This window comes from Cornus florida, unplaced genomic scaffold, assembly GCF_030987335.1.
Source record: "Cornus florida cultivar Cherokee Brave unplaced genomic scaffold, ASM3098733v1 CherokeeBrave_3.0.0_Hap2_Chr05, whole genome shotgun sequence".
In the NCBI taxonomy this organism is placed as follows: domain Eukaryota; kingdom Viridiplantae; phylum Streptophyta; class Magnoliopsida; order Cornales; family Cornaceae; genus Cornus; species Cornus florida.
This window is the reverse complement of record NW_026775575.1, coordinates 98714258-98730156: the sequence shown is the minus strand read 5'-3', so window position 1 is coordinate 98730156 and position 15899 is coordinate 98714258. Positions and strand designations below refer to the sequence as shown.

At 35.8% G+C, this 15899-nt stretch overlaps 1 protein-coding gene across 1 annotated transcript; it reads right to left on the bottom strand.

The window, feature by feature from the left end:
* Positions 1 to 12158: 12158 nt before the first annotated feature.
* On the bottom strand, positions 12159 to 15488 carry LOC132307881 (thaumatin-like protein). Its single transcript, XM_059805751.1, has 2 exons — positions 14737 to 15488; positions 12159 to 12922 (listed from the first exon to the last, which is right to left on the bottom strand). The coding sequence occupies exons 1-2, from the start codon at positions 15407 to 15409 to the stop codon at positions 12267 to 12269; spliced, it is 1329 nt and encodes a 442-aa protein (XP_059661734.1). The 5' UTR covers positions 15410 to 15488; the 3' UTR covers positions 12159 to 12266.
* Between the last annotated feature and the right edge of the window lie 411 nt (positions 15489 to 15899).

The following is a 15899-nucleotide window of genomic DNA, read 5'->3' as shown; positions in this document are numbered from 1 at the left end:
TTTTTCTGTTCTTTTCACATGAAAATCATACGGTATTAAGTTATGCAACAATGATGTAATCATTAAAAAAAAATTAACATCACAAAATAAAACACTTATGCAACAATGATGTAACAAATTTATATTGATTATATAGTTGTCTTATTGTCAATTTAAAATTATTACATTAATGATGTAAAGTCGTTGGGTCACGATGTAAAATTGTTGTGTTACGTATAAGACCAGCAAAGAATCAAAACGACATCAAAAATGATATTGATTAATTAAGGGCATTTTTTGCAACCACAACAATGTTTTCACTTTGGAGTGTGTTCAATACTATTTCGATACTTGTTTGGTAAAGTATATTTGTTGCAAGATTTTTGGGAGCAAAAGCATGTTTGGTAAAAAATGTTAAAGTTTGAAAAATTAAATAACTTGTTAAAAAGGTCATTTTAGAATTTTTTTTTTTTTTTTTTTTTTTGGTAGAGTATAATGACACCCCTAATGTTTGTTATATGGATAATCATATGCATGTTGTCTATTTTTGTGACAATGACACCCCCTATCAAAATTATCATCCAAATAAGACCTTAGATAGTTCAAAAAGGTGAAATTACCCCTTAGTATTAAATCCATTTTTATTGTAAAATATGATATATGTTGAAATGTCGAACCCTTGAGTTAATATGATCAACAAAATGGCGTCAATTTATTGTGTTGAAATTCATTAATTTCTCCAAGGTATTGTAATATTCCAATTGCAATGAAATTTTTACCAAAGGTTCCTTTGCATGTCTAGTTACTCGGTGAAAATTTTTGTAATTTTTGGCCCAATAGATATTTTTATAAAAATTCGACAATAGCTTTTGTATGGTATTTTCCACTTTTTTGAAATCATGTTTTTAATTTATTTATTTGACAGCTTTCTGGATATCGAAACATCACCAAAATTTATGTTTTATACTTCCGTGAGTCTACTTTCCAAACCATTTTTGTTTGCTTCGTTTCGATTTCAAACAAAATTTCTATGAATTTTTTATTCATTGTTGTGCAGGATTTTTTCTCTAACTTAACACTTCAATTTTTTGCATCAAATGTTAATGAGGAGTAGATTTGTCCAATTCATTAAGTTATAAAGTTAACAATTCCCCTTGTGTCATATGTGGCAGGTGGCTACATGGATATCTTTGTCAACTTTTTCAAACTTTAGGAAGTGTCATTGTCAAAAAAAAAAAAAGCCAACTCTTTATGAATGTCAATATGGTAAAACTCAAGAGGTTTCATTGTACTTTACCCTCTCTCTTTTTTTTCTTTTTTCTTTTTATTTTGTTGGGTGAATAGTGTTTTTGCTACATTGCAAAAGCAACTGGAGTGCTTCTGATTTTGACATTTTTTTAGAAGCACTTCGGTACTATTCAAATTACAGTAAATGTTACTAAACACACTTCGTGCTTTTGTTTCGCTACAGTACATTGTTCCAAAAAAAAAATACAAAACAGAGATAGTTGTCAAACAAGTCCTAACTTAGTAGATTGATAATGACGCACAAACTGAATATCCAAAATATAATGCGAGGTAAGTTAGATCGAGACAAAAGTTTGAAACCGAGTGTGTAAGGTATGATATGAGAGGGGCTAATGGGTCCATTAGCTCCTTTCACATTTGATTTGGGATTTGATTTTTCCTTGGATTTTTGCCTCAAATCTCAAACCAATGAAGTGAGTTGGGTAGTCCAATTCGCAAAGCATAATCGTGTGGGAGCCTAGATTCCACTTACTCCATCCTTACTACGTAGAAAATATGTATCAAACTAAGCAAGACCTAACTGGAATGAATAAAAAATCCAATAACCTGATAATGATCCGAATCCGATAATCCGTTAGCTTAATAAATCGGATATGGATTAAGAATGATCCAATCCGATAGCAACCCGATCCGACCATATATGTTAATTATTTAGTTACTTGTTAGCATCTTTCCACCCATACAAGCTTTTAAAAACTTAAAAACTCTCTTCACCGTTTGGTCAAGCTTCAAAGAGTGAATTGTTGGATCGTTAGCCAATAACGTAAATCCCCTTCGGTGAGTTTTGTTATTCTCTTTGTAATGTTACCGATTTTCCCTATTTTCTAATTTCGGGAATTTATTTGATTTTTCTGGATTATTTTAATCCTTGCCTCGTTTTGCATGTCACGCGGGCCCCGAGGGGTGTTTTGGTCATTTTTTGAGCCGAGTGTTTTAGAAGTGTAATTTTAATTATTTTAAGTCAATTAGAAGTGACGGTTTCATTTTTAGAATTTTTCAGAAGTGGAGATGATTTTCAAACTCAGGAAGTTCTCCCAGTTTTCTCATCTTAAGTGAGGGGCGTCATCGGCATTTCACATGTGTATGTGTGTATATATACATGTATATATGTTGTATTAGTGGTGTTAAATGGAGGGTAATATTTTATGGCATGGTTGAAGTTATAAAGAAATTCAAGGGGCATTTTGTCATTTTGGTTTCATGGACCAATCTAGAAAATTCTAGAGACCAAAAGGGTTGCTTCATTTTAGCCCATTCCTTTTCTTTTTCCTTCATTTTCGGACCATATGCACTCTCTCTATACATTTTCTCTCTCTCTATATTACTCTCTCCCTTCTTTTTAAAATTTCTTCATGTTAGAAAAATATTTGGTTTAAGCCAGAGTTAGCAAATTGTAGATCGTTGCAAGGACTACGTTTTGGTACCGGTATTACAAGCTTTTGGTGAGATTTGAGTTTGGGGCTTGGAGCTAGGGCTTGCTAAGGCCTTGTTTGGTTTGCTATCTTGAGGTAGGGGAAGTTTAAAGTATAAATTCCTATGATTTTAGTGAGTTCTATATATTTTCTTACATGAATCTCTTGATATTGTGAAAACATACTTAGTTGTAAATTTTTGGTTGTGATATTAAGCATGAGATAGTTTTGATCTGATTATTTAAGTTGAGAATATGATGGTTTTTCTTGTATTTGAGCCAAGTATGCTATTTTTCCATGAGAAAATGTGAAAGTGTGATTTATGTGATCAATTTTTATGTTTGAATGTTTGATATGATAACTATGATATAAATTATGACTTGTGTATTGATGAATGGTTGTATGACATGTATATTCTTGGCATGGGGTTGAGTTGAGAGGATGAAGGTTGACGTGGGAAAGAAGGTTAGAAGATGAGGTGGTGGTTTGTATGGTAAGTTAAGGTGATGGTTAGAAAGGTTTTAGTGAGGTTGGATTGGAAAGGAAGAAGGGGACATTTGCATTTCTTGTTTAATGGTATGGTTTGTGAATTTGTGAAATTCATATACGATTGATATGCCTCACAATTCCATGATCCTTTTTCTTTGATTCCCTTTCTTTGGTTGTGGCTTACGGGATTTTTAGGAATGTACTTTAGGCTTTTTCCACTGAACTGTTGAGCTCACCCTATCATTATTAAAAAATTTCAAGAATTCGGAGATGAGCCGGTGAATGATATGCATCCGTGGGCATTGATTTAGTTAGGAATTCATTTCATTTTTATTGTATTAAAGTTATGTAAGTTTGGCCATGGAGGCCTCATTCTTTGTATTTGATTCTTTGGAAATTGTATAAAATGGAATTTGTATAATTCGATCTTTAAATAATGTATTGGACTCGTATTGAGTTTAAGTAAGTTTTTACACTGTTAATTGCATGATTTAGGACAGGTTTAGACTATAGGTAAGGTCACCAAGGGACCAAAGGGGTGCCTATAAGCACAAGTGTACATTTTAAAGCTTTTCTGGGCTGATTTTAAGGGTCTAGCCATCTTGAACCGGTTCAGCCCCATTGAACCGGTTCAAGGGGTGCATTTAGTTCACGTATGGGCATATTGCCCATCTTGAATCGGTTCAGGATTCTTGAACCGGTTCAAGACCTCCAGTACCCACTTTTGCCTTGTCAGTTTGCCAGCTTTGATCACCTGATTTTGGACGGTCATAACTTATTCGTTCCAAACCCAAATAGGATCATTCTTGAGTCTATTTTTAAGGATTTTGAGTTAGCTTTTCAATGAGACCAACCTCATCCTCAAATTACATTCATGTTGGGAGTTATGGTTATTTTAGTGGAACAGTGTCAGAATTTGCCTTAAACCGGTAAGGGCGCTTTTGGGAATTTATGTCTGATAACCGTAGAACCTCATCGAGCATCATGGAATGACTAGAATGGTTGTTTTAAACCTCATTTGACTAGTTTAAGGATGGATTATCCTTTCATATTGTAAAAAGACCATTTTACCCCTAATATGTCGTTGGGTTCGGGTAAGGACCTGGTTAGCGATCCGGACCCCTGATTTGGGTCGTTACATTCTTATTTTTCTTCTATTCTTCCTTTTGTTTTTCTCTATTACAAATTTCAAGTCCTAATTTATGTTATTCTTACAAGCCCTATTTTTTATTTTTATTTTTTCACTTTTTCCATCATCTTTTTTCTCCTTACATGCCATAAAATTGACATTAATGAGTTCTTACAAGCCTTAGATTTTTTTAGTTACTAAACAAAGAGTACAAAAAACTTATTTAACTCACTTTTTCCATCTTCTTCTTTGTGCAGGATTTTCTCTCTTTTCCCCTCTTTTTCTTCCTACTTACAATTCCTAAAATTACCATTACGGAATTATTATTCAAGCCCTAAGTTTTTTTAGTTACTGAACAAAGGGTACATAAAATATATTATACTTTTTTTTTTTTTTCTTTGGCTTAAACTTCTTTTTAGTTTTTTCCATCCCTTAAGAAAAACATCTTCAGAATTGATTTTTCTTTTTATTTTCCCAAGTTTTCCTTGCGATGGTAATTGTTTAATTATTTTTATTGCTCTTTAATTTCTTTAATTTATGTAGGAGTGTATAAAAACAAAAACAAAAAAAGGGATTGGACATCCAATAAACAAAACAATAGGATATTGATTGATTAACTAATAATTCGTCGGATTATCAGATCGGATCAGGTATAATGTTTATTGAATTTTGATCGAATCGACTATGATCCGGTCAGAATTCGATCCATTGATAGGTCTACCTCAAACCTTTCCAATACCAAAAACCCAATTTTACCCTCACCCTTTACTCGTCCAAATCCAAATTGTTTAAAGATTTACCACTACTGTTGCGTCCGGTCACCTTGATCTTTGTTTTTCTTCACCTCTACTATTGAATCTTCTGTCTCAGATCTGCACAACTTGTGTGTGTATATATATATACAATGAGAGAAGAAGAGAGTTTTTTAATGAGAGCAGTGTTGGTGAGTTAGGTGATGGATGACCAAGATTGATGGGTGGAGTTAAGGAGGAACCTGTGGGATTGGTGGATCACTGGAGGGGTGAATTGGGGATGATGATGGTCTGAAGAGGAGGAGGAAGAATATGAAACATGTATGTTGGGGTAATTTGGTCACAAAAATAATCAACAGGAGGTCAAAGGATAACATAGTCATTTAACACCTTAAAAGTACTATGACCCCCCAAAAATTGACATTTGGGGCGTGAGTGAAATGTTAAACCATTAATTCAAATGCAAGTGAAATTTAAAATCAAAATGTTAATTTAGGTGAAATATGACCCAACCTGAGGGGTGTGAGTGTATTTTGCCCTGAAAATAAAAATTATCACCTCACCCATCATTTCTACTATTTCTATTATTCTCTCCTTCCAGCCTAATGTAACACAAGAGTCTACTGACGCGGTTGGGGTCGGAGTCTCCAATCTAGCGGCTTGTTTATGATCGTCTTCTGCCGTTGCGAACTTGCTATTGGCAAGTTTGAATCGGCAAAAACCCACAAGTTTGAATATACCAAATACCCATAAATTTGAATATGCTATTACGAGTTAAGAGACCCAAAAACCCACAATTTTAAATTTGCCAAATACCCAAAAATTAATTCAAACCCAATAAATCATGTGTGTATATATATAGGGCGGGCTTGAGCCTTAGGCGAGTTAGGCGGTTGCCTAAGGCCCCAGCCAATAAGAAGGTCCCATAATTTTTTATTTCTTTATATATTCTAACTTTCCTAAAACAATTATAGTTTTTTATTTAATTATTAAACTTCAATGCATAGAGAAATTTGACAGTTGATAAAGATTTCTATTCTTTATTTTTTTTAGGGCCCCCAAATTTTTTTCTTTATATATTATAACTTACCTAAATATTTTATTTTCTTATATTATTAAACCTCAACAAATACAAAATTTAATAGTGTGCCCAAAATATTTCTATCCTTGTATTATCTTTTTTTTTTTTACTCTCTCATCTTCATTACATCAGCATATATACACACACATTAAAATTAAATATTAAATATATATTTAAGTAAAAATTGGTGAAACTTTCTATATTTTTCTAAGACTCCTATTAACATTTATTTTCTCTTTTTTCCTTATTCCTCACATATTTTTTATACTCTCTCATTAAATTTTTATTTATTTATTTATTTATTATTTTTTTTTCTTTTCATCTTCTCCACTGTTACAATTTACAATCTCACTCCGTAAGAAGATTTTGAATACACTTATATTTTATTAAAGAATTTATTGGAGCATTAGACCAAATTATTCGAAATTAGTTTCTATTATTCTATAACTTAAATTAGTTTATAATTTTATTAATTTTTGTTATCATAAAATTATATATTTTGCTTATAATTTTTATTTATATTGTTAGATGAGACTATTAGAAAGCACATAACTAATTAATTAATGATGGAACTAGAGTTTGGAAAATTTTTAGTGATACCTTTAAAAATCACTAAACAAATAATTAGCATATTACCGGCATAAACATATGGATAGATTTAATTAAAAGATCACTTTATTTTTTTTGCCTAAGGCCTCAAATTATATTGAGCCGCCCCCTTGTATATATAATGCTTCTGATAACCCATTTACCAAGTTTAATCAGTTGAGTTCAAGCATACCATAGTAATAAGTACTCTTTTACCACATAATCTAAAAGGTCCATATAAACAGTATTCAACTAACATTGATCATTGCCAGTGTTACGTGAATGGTACTCATTGTCCAAATAAAATTATGATGTAATGCAAGGAGCTAGATCTTTGCAGGTATTCCATATATATATATATATATGTAGTGAGTATGCATAGAGGAGGAAATAGAGCAGATTCTAGAGCAAGAAGACGGGGGAGATGAGACAGGAAAAGCTCTGACTCGCCACTGCAATCCCATACATATATATATATATATATATATGGGGGCTTTTGTATCATTTAAGATTTCATATATTTTGTATTAAAAAATTTAGGATAAAAGAGTCAACTCGCATATGCCAGAGGTTAAAAAATAAATTGAGGGTGCAAATGAAGTTAAAATCAAAATTTTTATCTAACTGAAATATAACCCGACCTCAAAAAATGTGAGTGTAATTTATCCTTATTATTATTAGTTTTGGTTGTATAAGAAATGAAGGAATGTTTTTATACTTTTTATTTTTATTACCTATGTACCCTCACCATATATATACGTGAAATAATTTCAGCAGAATTTAACAAAGTAATTTTGTAAATAATTGAAAATTAAAAGTGGTATCACATATTTGTAAAATAGTTTTTCTTTCTATCCTCCCATCTTTCACCCAATTTTGAATGGATGAAAAAACACGAGTTACCAGAAATGCTTAGTCCTTCCTTTCTTCCTCCTCTTTTTCCCTTCCAACTAAACATAATAAACTTCTTTTACCTTCATCTCTTCCATTCCTCAATCCTTCCTTCCCCCACCCCCTTCTCTCTCCTCTTGCTTTCTCTCTCTGATCCGTTCAACCGGCAGTTTAGACTTTTGAGTAATTTGTCAATATACAGACGGTGTAGAGTGCTAGTGAGTTTTTATTGGCAATTATATCGTTGAACCTACCCCTTTTATTAGCCGGTGTTAATCCTCTTTCCAAAAAGTTAATTTTCTAGTTGAGGGATGTGGTTTAGATCTTGCTTGCGCTATTTTGTTTTGTAAGGTTTGTTTTAGATTTTTTCACTGAGAATACATATGTATATGGTAGCTTAGTAGTATGTAATTTTGTTGGTGAGTAAAAGATTTTAAAAGTTTAGTAAAACCTTTAATTTGATATTTATATCTCCTTTAATTCATATTAATTAATATAATATTAAAATCAAAGATGGTGAATTTTTCATTACAAATGGACATGTTTAATTTAAATTTTAGACATATTGAAAATACTATTTGTGGCCCACATATATATTGAAAATTTTACACATTAAAAATTTCACTAGATGTTATACCCTTTTCCAATACATTGTGTGGGACAGTTGTTCCCTAACTAATTCTTTCTTTGATTTTATTTACTATTTTATGTTTCTTGTAATTGTAATATAATCTATTTTTATCGTGGTTGGATTTGTTTATTCCCATGATACAGTTATCTATTTATATGCATCAACGCGTCATAATTATTGGTTAACCAGAACTCTTCATATAAATATCTATATGTTAACAAACTTCATGCTCTTTTTGAAATTTAGAATCTTCTTCCATGATCTTTCACAAACTCTCCAATATTCTAAAGAACAATGCTTGCCTCTTATGATGAGGTGGCCCAATAAAATACTACCATGTGTTGAAGTTTTTAAAAAATAAGAAATAATGGTTACAAGAAAAAGAAACCCTCGTTCTCTCTGACGCAACTCCTGTGTTTTATCCCTCAAATTATGGACCTCGCCGTCGATTGAGATTTTGTTCGCCACCAACTATTTTTATGGACCACCGCGGCCCGCCACCAACTATTCACACAGCGCCCAATCAATTTCACAACCAGAGTTCACATCATGTAAATATCATCAAAATTACCAATCACTGGTGAATATGAGACCCAAAAAAGAGTTGATTTGGTGGTCGTCTGTGATGGGGTACCTGATGGTGGGAAGAATGATTTTAGGAGGCGGTGGTTGTCACGTATGCTAGTGGCCTGGAGATGGGTTGATTGGTTTAGTGATAATGGTCGCCGTCCGTTTGAGATTTGTTCGATTTCCCGTGGTCATTATTATTATTATTTTTAAAACTTCAACACATGGTAGTGTTTTATTGGGCCACCTCATCGTAAGAAGGAGATTCCTTCTTATACGGCTTAAGACAAGCATTGTTCTATTCTAAATGTTTTATATATTTATTCAATACTCCACAATCTCTTCACAGAATTGAAAAACTCTATAACATGGATTTTTAGGAAACCAAATTATTTTAACATAGATGAAAAAGTAGTCCTAAATTCAGCATTCTATTTTTTTTTTTTTTTGGTGAGTAAAATATGCACTATTAATTAGTTAGTAAACTAACAGATTTTATTTTAAAAATCTCTCTACTGATACATAATGCATTACTGGGATGGGGACAATTTAAACTAAATGGATTTTTAGCTAGTGTTGCTCCGCAAGAAAATGAAATGGACTTAGCATTATTAGTACCAAATGTCTTTTTTTTATTTTTTATTTTTTTTTTTAATTTTTTTGGGAAAACAATACCAAATGTTAAGGAGCCTCTGATTGTCATCACTATTTTAATAGTATGCTTGATTTTGTATTGGGTCAATTCTAGACAAGCAAAAGGAAAAGTTGATCAATTCATCATTCCTTGCCCATCAACATGGTTATCACTGTTGTTGATATATATATTACACATGTCTAGAACTAGTGCAAAGTTACCCAACTTTTAAATGAAAAAACTATGGATTTTATACAGCTTGCATGTTTGAACAAGACCCGAGAAATTTTTTTTGGTCAGCTACCGTTAAAACAATTATATATATATACATGAAGTTGGGTAACTTTGCACTAGTTCTAGACGTGTAATGATCGATATCAGAAGAGTGAAGTCAAGAAGATTGACGAGTTCAAATAACCTTATCATCCATGTCATACCCACATTTTTATATTCATTCTCGAAAATTGTATCCCCACAATATTATACAGAGAAAAGTGCAAAAAAATTCCCTGGACTATTGGAAAACTTACAACTAATTCCTAAATTATCAACCGTCCAAAAAGAGCACGTGATTCTCACACGACAAACAAACTAATTTTTTTAGACAATAATGCCCTTTAATGTATGAAAATACCAAATTGTCCACGGCCTAAGACGCCCTAATTACACTACTAACAACTTGGGCCAAACACGCCCTTACAAGAAATTTTAGTGCCAAACACGCCTTTACACATACGCCGCTCTCATGTTCATTACTCCATTCCCAGCGGTAACCACCTCCTTCGTCCGTTCATGGCCACCTTCGCTGCCACCACAGATTTTTCTTCCCCCAAAACAAAAATATGTTTTGGTTGCAAAGATCTAGAATTGGAGGGGGAATTGATTGAAAGAATTAACACAACGGCTGCGAGCTTGGCTTCGGATGATGGCGGCAGGCGGTGGAGAGGACGGCGACGCAGATGATGGAGATTCCGTAACCCTAAAGATTTTCGATTCGGAGAGTTCCGACTCGGACTGCGACTTAAAGCAATTGGCCGGTTTGGCAGTGAGTTTCAAGTCTTCTCCGAGTCCATGTTGAGAATGGAACTCGCCGAGATGGAGATGATTAAGGCCAAAGGCTTTGCATTATGAAGCAGAGAAGCGGCGAGTTGAATCGGAAGCCGAAATGACTCGGATGTTGTTGTAGACTCAGTTGCAGATTGCATCATTTCATTTGGGGGTGATTGTTGACGATGGTGGTGATTGATGGGTTGAAATTGGTTGTGGGGGTGGTTGTGAGTGTGATGGAGTGGGCAGTATTGGTGGCGGCGATGGCGGTGAAACGACCGGGTTCAATGGCAGCGGTCCGAGTTGGACTCGGTGGTGGCAGCGGTCCGAGTTGGACTCGGTGGTGGCAGAGGTCCGAGTTGGACTCCGCCGAGCTTCGAACCAGCCATCTCCACCGGCCAAGCACACCGCCGTCCGTGTTCCGAGCACCACCGTAAGCTCACCGCGGAGCTTTGCCTTGTAGAAGTGTCTCTCTCTAGTTTTGACATGGCTTCCTCTGCTCAAAACGAACACCACCTCCCTAACCCGTACAACACCATCACAGCTCCGCCGCCAACACCGTCGATCCAACCCAACCCTCTCTACTCATCGAAAGCCGCCGCTGCGGACATTCTCTCCCGACTCCTTCATCACCTCCCACCCAATCTCTCCTTTCCTACTCGCCGCTCACCACTACCACCCACCACCTCTCATCCCCTCATCGCTCTCTCCGACCCAAACCAAACTCTTTTAACCTATCTTCTCTCTGCTTCTTCTCAACTCGGTTTCTTCCAACTCACCCACCACTCAATATCCTTCCAACTCACAGTTGTTTGTCCCTAAAAACTAGCCCCTCGGCTATGACGGCGAAGATGGATGACGATGGAACGGGTGACTCGTTCTGTTTCGACTCTTCTTGTTCTAATGGTTCACTATTTAATTTCCCCAAATCAAGCCACTCCTTGGTGGTGGTCTGCAATTTGAGTTTTGAGAGGGGGAAAGGGAGAGAACATGGACGGTCAATTTTTGGTCAAAATTACTTCATGGGTAAATTAGACTTTTTATTTTTCCAGTTAAAGTCAGTCATTGGAATGGACTGAATTGCAACAAATTCATAGTTCAGGGGTTTTTTTGTAGTTCAAGGGGTTAGTTACAATTTGCCAATAATACAGGGTTTTTTTTTGCACTTTTCTCTATTATATATATATATACATAGAGAGAGAGAGAGAGAGAGAGAGAGAGAGAGAGACTACCGCATGAAAAGGCATCCAATGATTCTTTAGAGAAACTTCAAACATGTTAATGGAGGACCAATCTATGACACTTTATTATCGTATAGTAGGCAATGATAATTAATTAAGTAATAATGAACTGCATTAAATTTTATTTAATCTGGTAAGACTGGTAATAAACTATCATTATTTTATTAATCTTAAAATTGGCATTGTCTTTAACTTTGAAGGGTTCATTCTGAATTTTATAATAGTCTTGAACAGTTTATAGGATCAGTAGGTCCTTAATTTCCTTATTATTTATGAACATTCATTGTTCATATATATTAAGCTGAAGGATGAACAAATAAAACATGTTGATAACAAATGTTTCTTAATTGAAACTCTCTTAATTAACATTAAACCTCAGCAAAACAAAACACACAACACAACACTACCATTTATTTACAAAAACACTCTCTTATTATTATTATTTGAGGTTCAAACAAACCTTATTTCACCAATTAGTCACAACTCACAAGTGACTAGTCTAGTTAAGGACTTCTTCTTACTCCGCATCATTACTTCCATACATTTCCAGAGGGAAAAGAGAGGACCCTCTAGGGCAAAACACAACCCTATAGTTAGTCCCACCAGGACAGGTGAATGTGCTTGTAGGATCATCCTGAGGGTAACTATAGGCGTCACGGCACCTCTCCTTGAAAAACTTTGAATAATTTGTAGGCCCACAAGGTCCCTTTGTGCAGCAGTATTCATCCGTCTTGAATGTAGTGCATGGGTTGTTACACCCGCCCGGGACCCGCAACGGATTCGGGCATTGCCCATTGATGTCGGCCGTGCACAAAATGCCCCGGCAACTGCCCGTGGTGGGGCTGAAGTCCATGGGGATGTTGAACCCATCAACCAGGGATATGTCGTAGAAATCAAGGTTACCAAATTGGTTTAGTGCGTATTCAGCTAGGGTGTTTGGTGGGACACCCCATCCCTTGCAATCCAAGACCCCACCACAGTCCCCTGTTTGGCAATGGCCCCTCCCAGCAGCATCAAAGTTGCAATTGGTCCGACCCCAAATGCGAGCCATCTTGGTGCCCGCGGGCACGTTTAGGGTCCAGGTTTGGCCCCGGTTGAGGCGGCGGCCGCCACCTGGGGACGCGGCGGCCCAGACAGTGTAGGGGCAGTTGTTGCGGATGTCGAAGGTGGCTGCATTGGTGGTGCTGAAAAGGGCGAGGAGGAGGAACAAAGAAAGGGTGGCTAAATAGCCCATGTTGTTGGTAGGTGATACTTTATTTAGACTAGGTGTGTGTGTGTGTGTTTTAGTTTTGTTGTTTGGTTTCTCTGAGATGGTTGGGGGTTTATATAGAGCAGGGGCGGCTTTTGGGTTCATGTAAATAAAGCCACATGATGACTGGTATTAAAAGATGGAGGCGGCTACACGTAATGACTCATAATGGAGATAATGTCAAATTTATGGAATAGGTACAGTGCAAGTGTCAATTTTTTGTAATTTTCCCACTGCCTTTTTGGTCATCTTGGAATCATCTTTTCTTACTTTTTCTTAAAGAATGAACAGTGATGGTGAATGAAGCTTCCTCTTATCTTTTAAGTGATTGAAAATGATTAAAAGTTTAAACGGTTCATTGTATCATACCACTTTGTCATTGGGATGGTATATCCGATCTTTTTAGTTCGAATCTCATGCAAAATATTTGTGAATTTGTGTGTGAGTATTAACCTAATTAAAAATAATATATGATACCATGTAAAATGGTCCAAGCCCAAGTCATAATTAATTGGATTTTTCCATAAGTTCCGTAGAATGCATGGTAATGGGATCTATATTTGAATAGGGCTTAGATTCTCAGTCTTTATTTTGGGCTTTCTCTCCTTTTGTTTGGGCCTATGCCTTGTTTGTTTCGCTACATATTTTAAAAATAACCATTCAAAAAATTGCATTTCATAGTCCACAAATGTTTTGATGGGTGATTTGGCAACAGGAGAGACAGAGAGTTTTGCAAGTCATCCAAGGCCTTATGTGTGTGTGTGTGTGTGTGTGTGTGAGAGAGAGAGAGAGAGAGAGAGAGAGATTAATTTGGCCACGCCAACAAGGTTTCAATTTATGCAAGTCATCAATTCTGAAGTCATCCAAGTTAGATTAGCTTTTTCTTTCATTAATAAGCACTTTCAAAGTAGCAGAAAATATGAAATCAAATCTCAGAAACAATTTTATCCTTCGAGAACACTTGAAAAGTATTATTATTAAATTCTACATTTGAGAGGTAATTGAGTCATATTTTCTTAAAGGTCTCGGAGTGAGGATATACCATTCTTAAAATTACTAATTAATGATTATTTTGACAAAAACCAAGTTGTCAGAGCTTTTTTTTTTGTTTTTTTTTTAAAGGACCCAAGTCATCAGTTAGAGAGTATGTTTCAATTTTAACTTCTAGATGGTATGATGATATCATATTGATTAACCATTTATTCTAACAATTTAAACGGTTAATGAAAGTATAATTTTAATATTAAAATCCTTGAACAAAATATAAATATTAAAAAAAAAATTGCATCCATATTCTTCAAATACCTTTTTCAAGGAACTGACAAATATTTTTAATTTCAGCTATATCTTAGTTTTTTAAGAACCCCACCGAAAAAATTATAACACACAATCGTGTTGCCAGGCGAAGTGGTGAGGGTGAAAGTCCAGTAGCCAAACAAGATACGAAAAAATTGTCCATACTTAAAAATCATATTCGGCTGTATATAAATGCATAAGCAGGTAAAGAGTACGTGTGTTAGAATGCTTAAAAGTTGGTGATGAAAATTTAAGATTGTATTTATTTGACCATATAATCATATGGTTCACATCCATTATTCACTATCATTGATACCACAAGTAGATAAAGTGCACACTATGTGCACAAATTTATTTGACTACACTTTTATGCTCAAAAAAGGGTTGCGAGTCTTGAGACTTTGTAATCTCTTATTGTAGTGAATGAAAGAGGCTCATGGGCAGAACACAACCTTGTAGTTGGTACCAGCAGGGCAAGTGAACAAGCTGGTTGGATCATCCTGAGGGTAGCTATAGGCATCTGGGCACCTATCCTTGAAGAACCTTGAGAATGTGGTAGGCCCACAACTCCCAGGTCCATCAGTGCAACAATATTCATTGGTCTTGAACACCGTGCACGGGTTGTTACAGCCGCCCGGAGCCCGCAGCTCAGCCGGGCACTCCTCGTTGATGGGCGCGGCGCATCGGAGATGTTTGCACACGTCGGTGGTGGGGCTAAAGTCCATCGGAATGTTGAACCCGTCAACATTTGATATGTCGACGTAGTCCAAGTTGTTGGGTTGGTTTAGGGCAAACTCGGCTAGAGTGTTCGGTGGGCTACCGTAGCCTTGGCACTCTAGAAGCCCATTGCAGTCACCTGTCTGACATTGGCCTCGGCCACTGGCATCGAAGTTGCAGTTGGTTCGGCCCCATATACGAGCATTGGTGGTGCCAGGGTTCACGTTGACGGTCCAAGACTGACCGGAGTCAAGCCTCCTGCCCCCACCGGGTGAGGCAGCAGCCCAGACTGGGTAGGTGCATTGGTTCACCACATCAAAGGTGGCTGCATTGGTGAAAGTGGAGTATAGACTAAAGAAAAAGGAAACTAAAATTGGGAGGTTTTTGATGAAACTCATTTTGGAAAGAAGCGAAATGGTGTAGTATTTGGACTTGGGGTTTGTGTTTGTATGGTTTTGTAAGCATGTATAGGTGGATGGTTTATATAGATGAGAGGCGGCTATATATGGTTTGGCACATGCGTGATCATCTCCACAATACGTGGTGAGAAATTTCAAAGAGTGAGTGTCTTGAATTGATGTCTCAGAATGATTTTCCAAGGAACCGTTGAATGCAAGGATTGTTAGGCTGCTCCAGCCCAAAGGCAAATTCACTGAAAATACTTTAATGGTTTTGAAATAGGGCAATGATATCTTCCTACACGAGTTATGTGAGTGGGGGTGTGGACCTTCACTACATGACATCAGGATGACGCCACCAAGACATCTTGCAGTGAGTTTTTTTAAAGTTAGAAAATGTGTGTTTTAAACATTAATGGTATGATATTAAAGACTATTAAATATTAACGCATAGTTGTAAGATTCACGGATCTAAATACATTTTAAATAT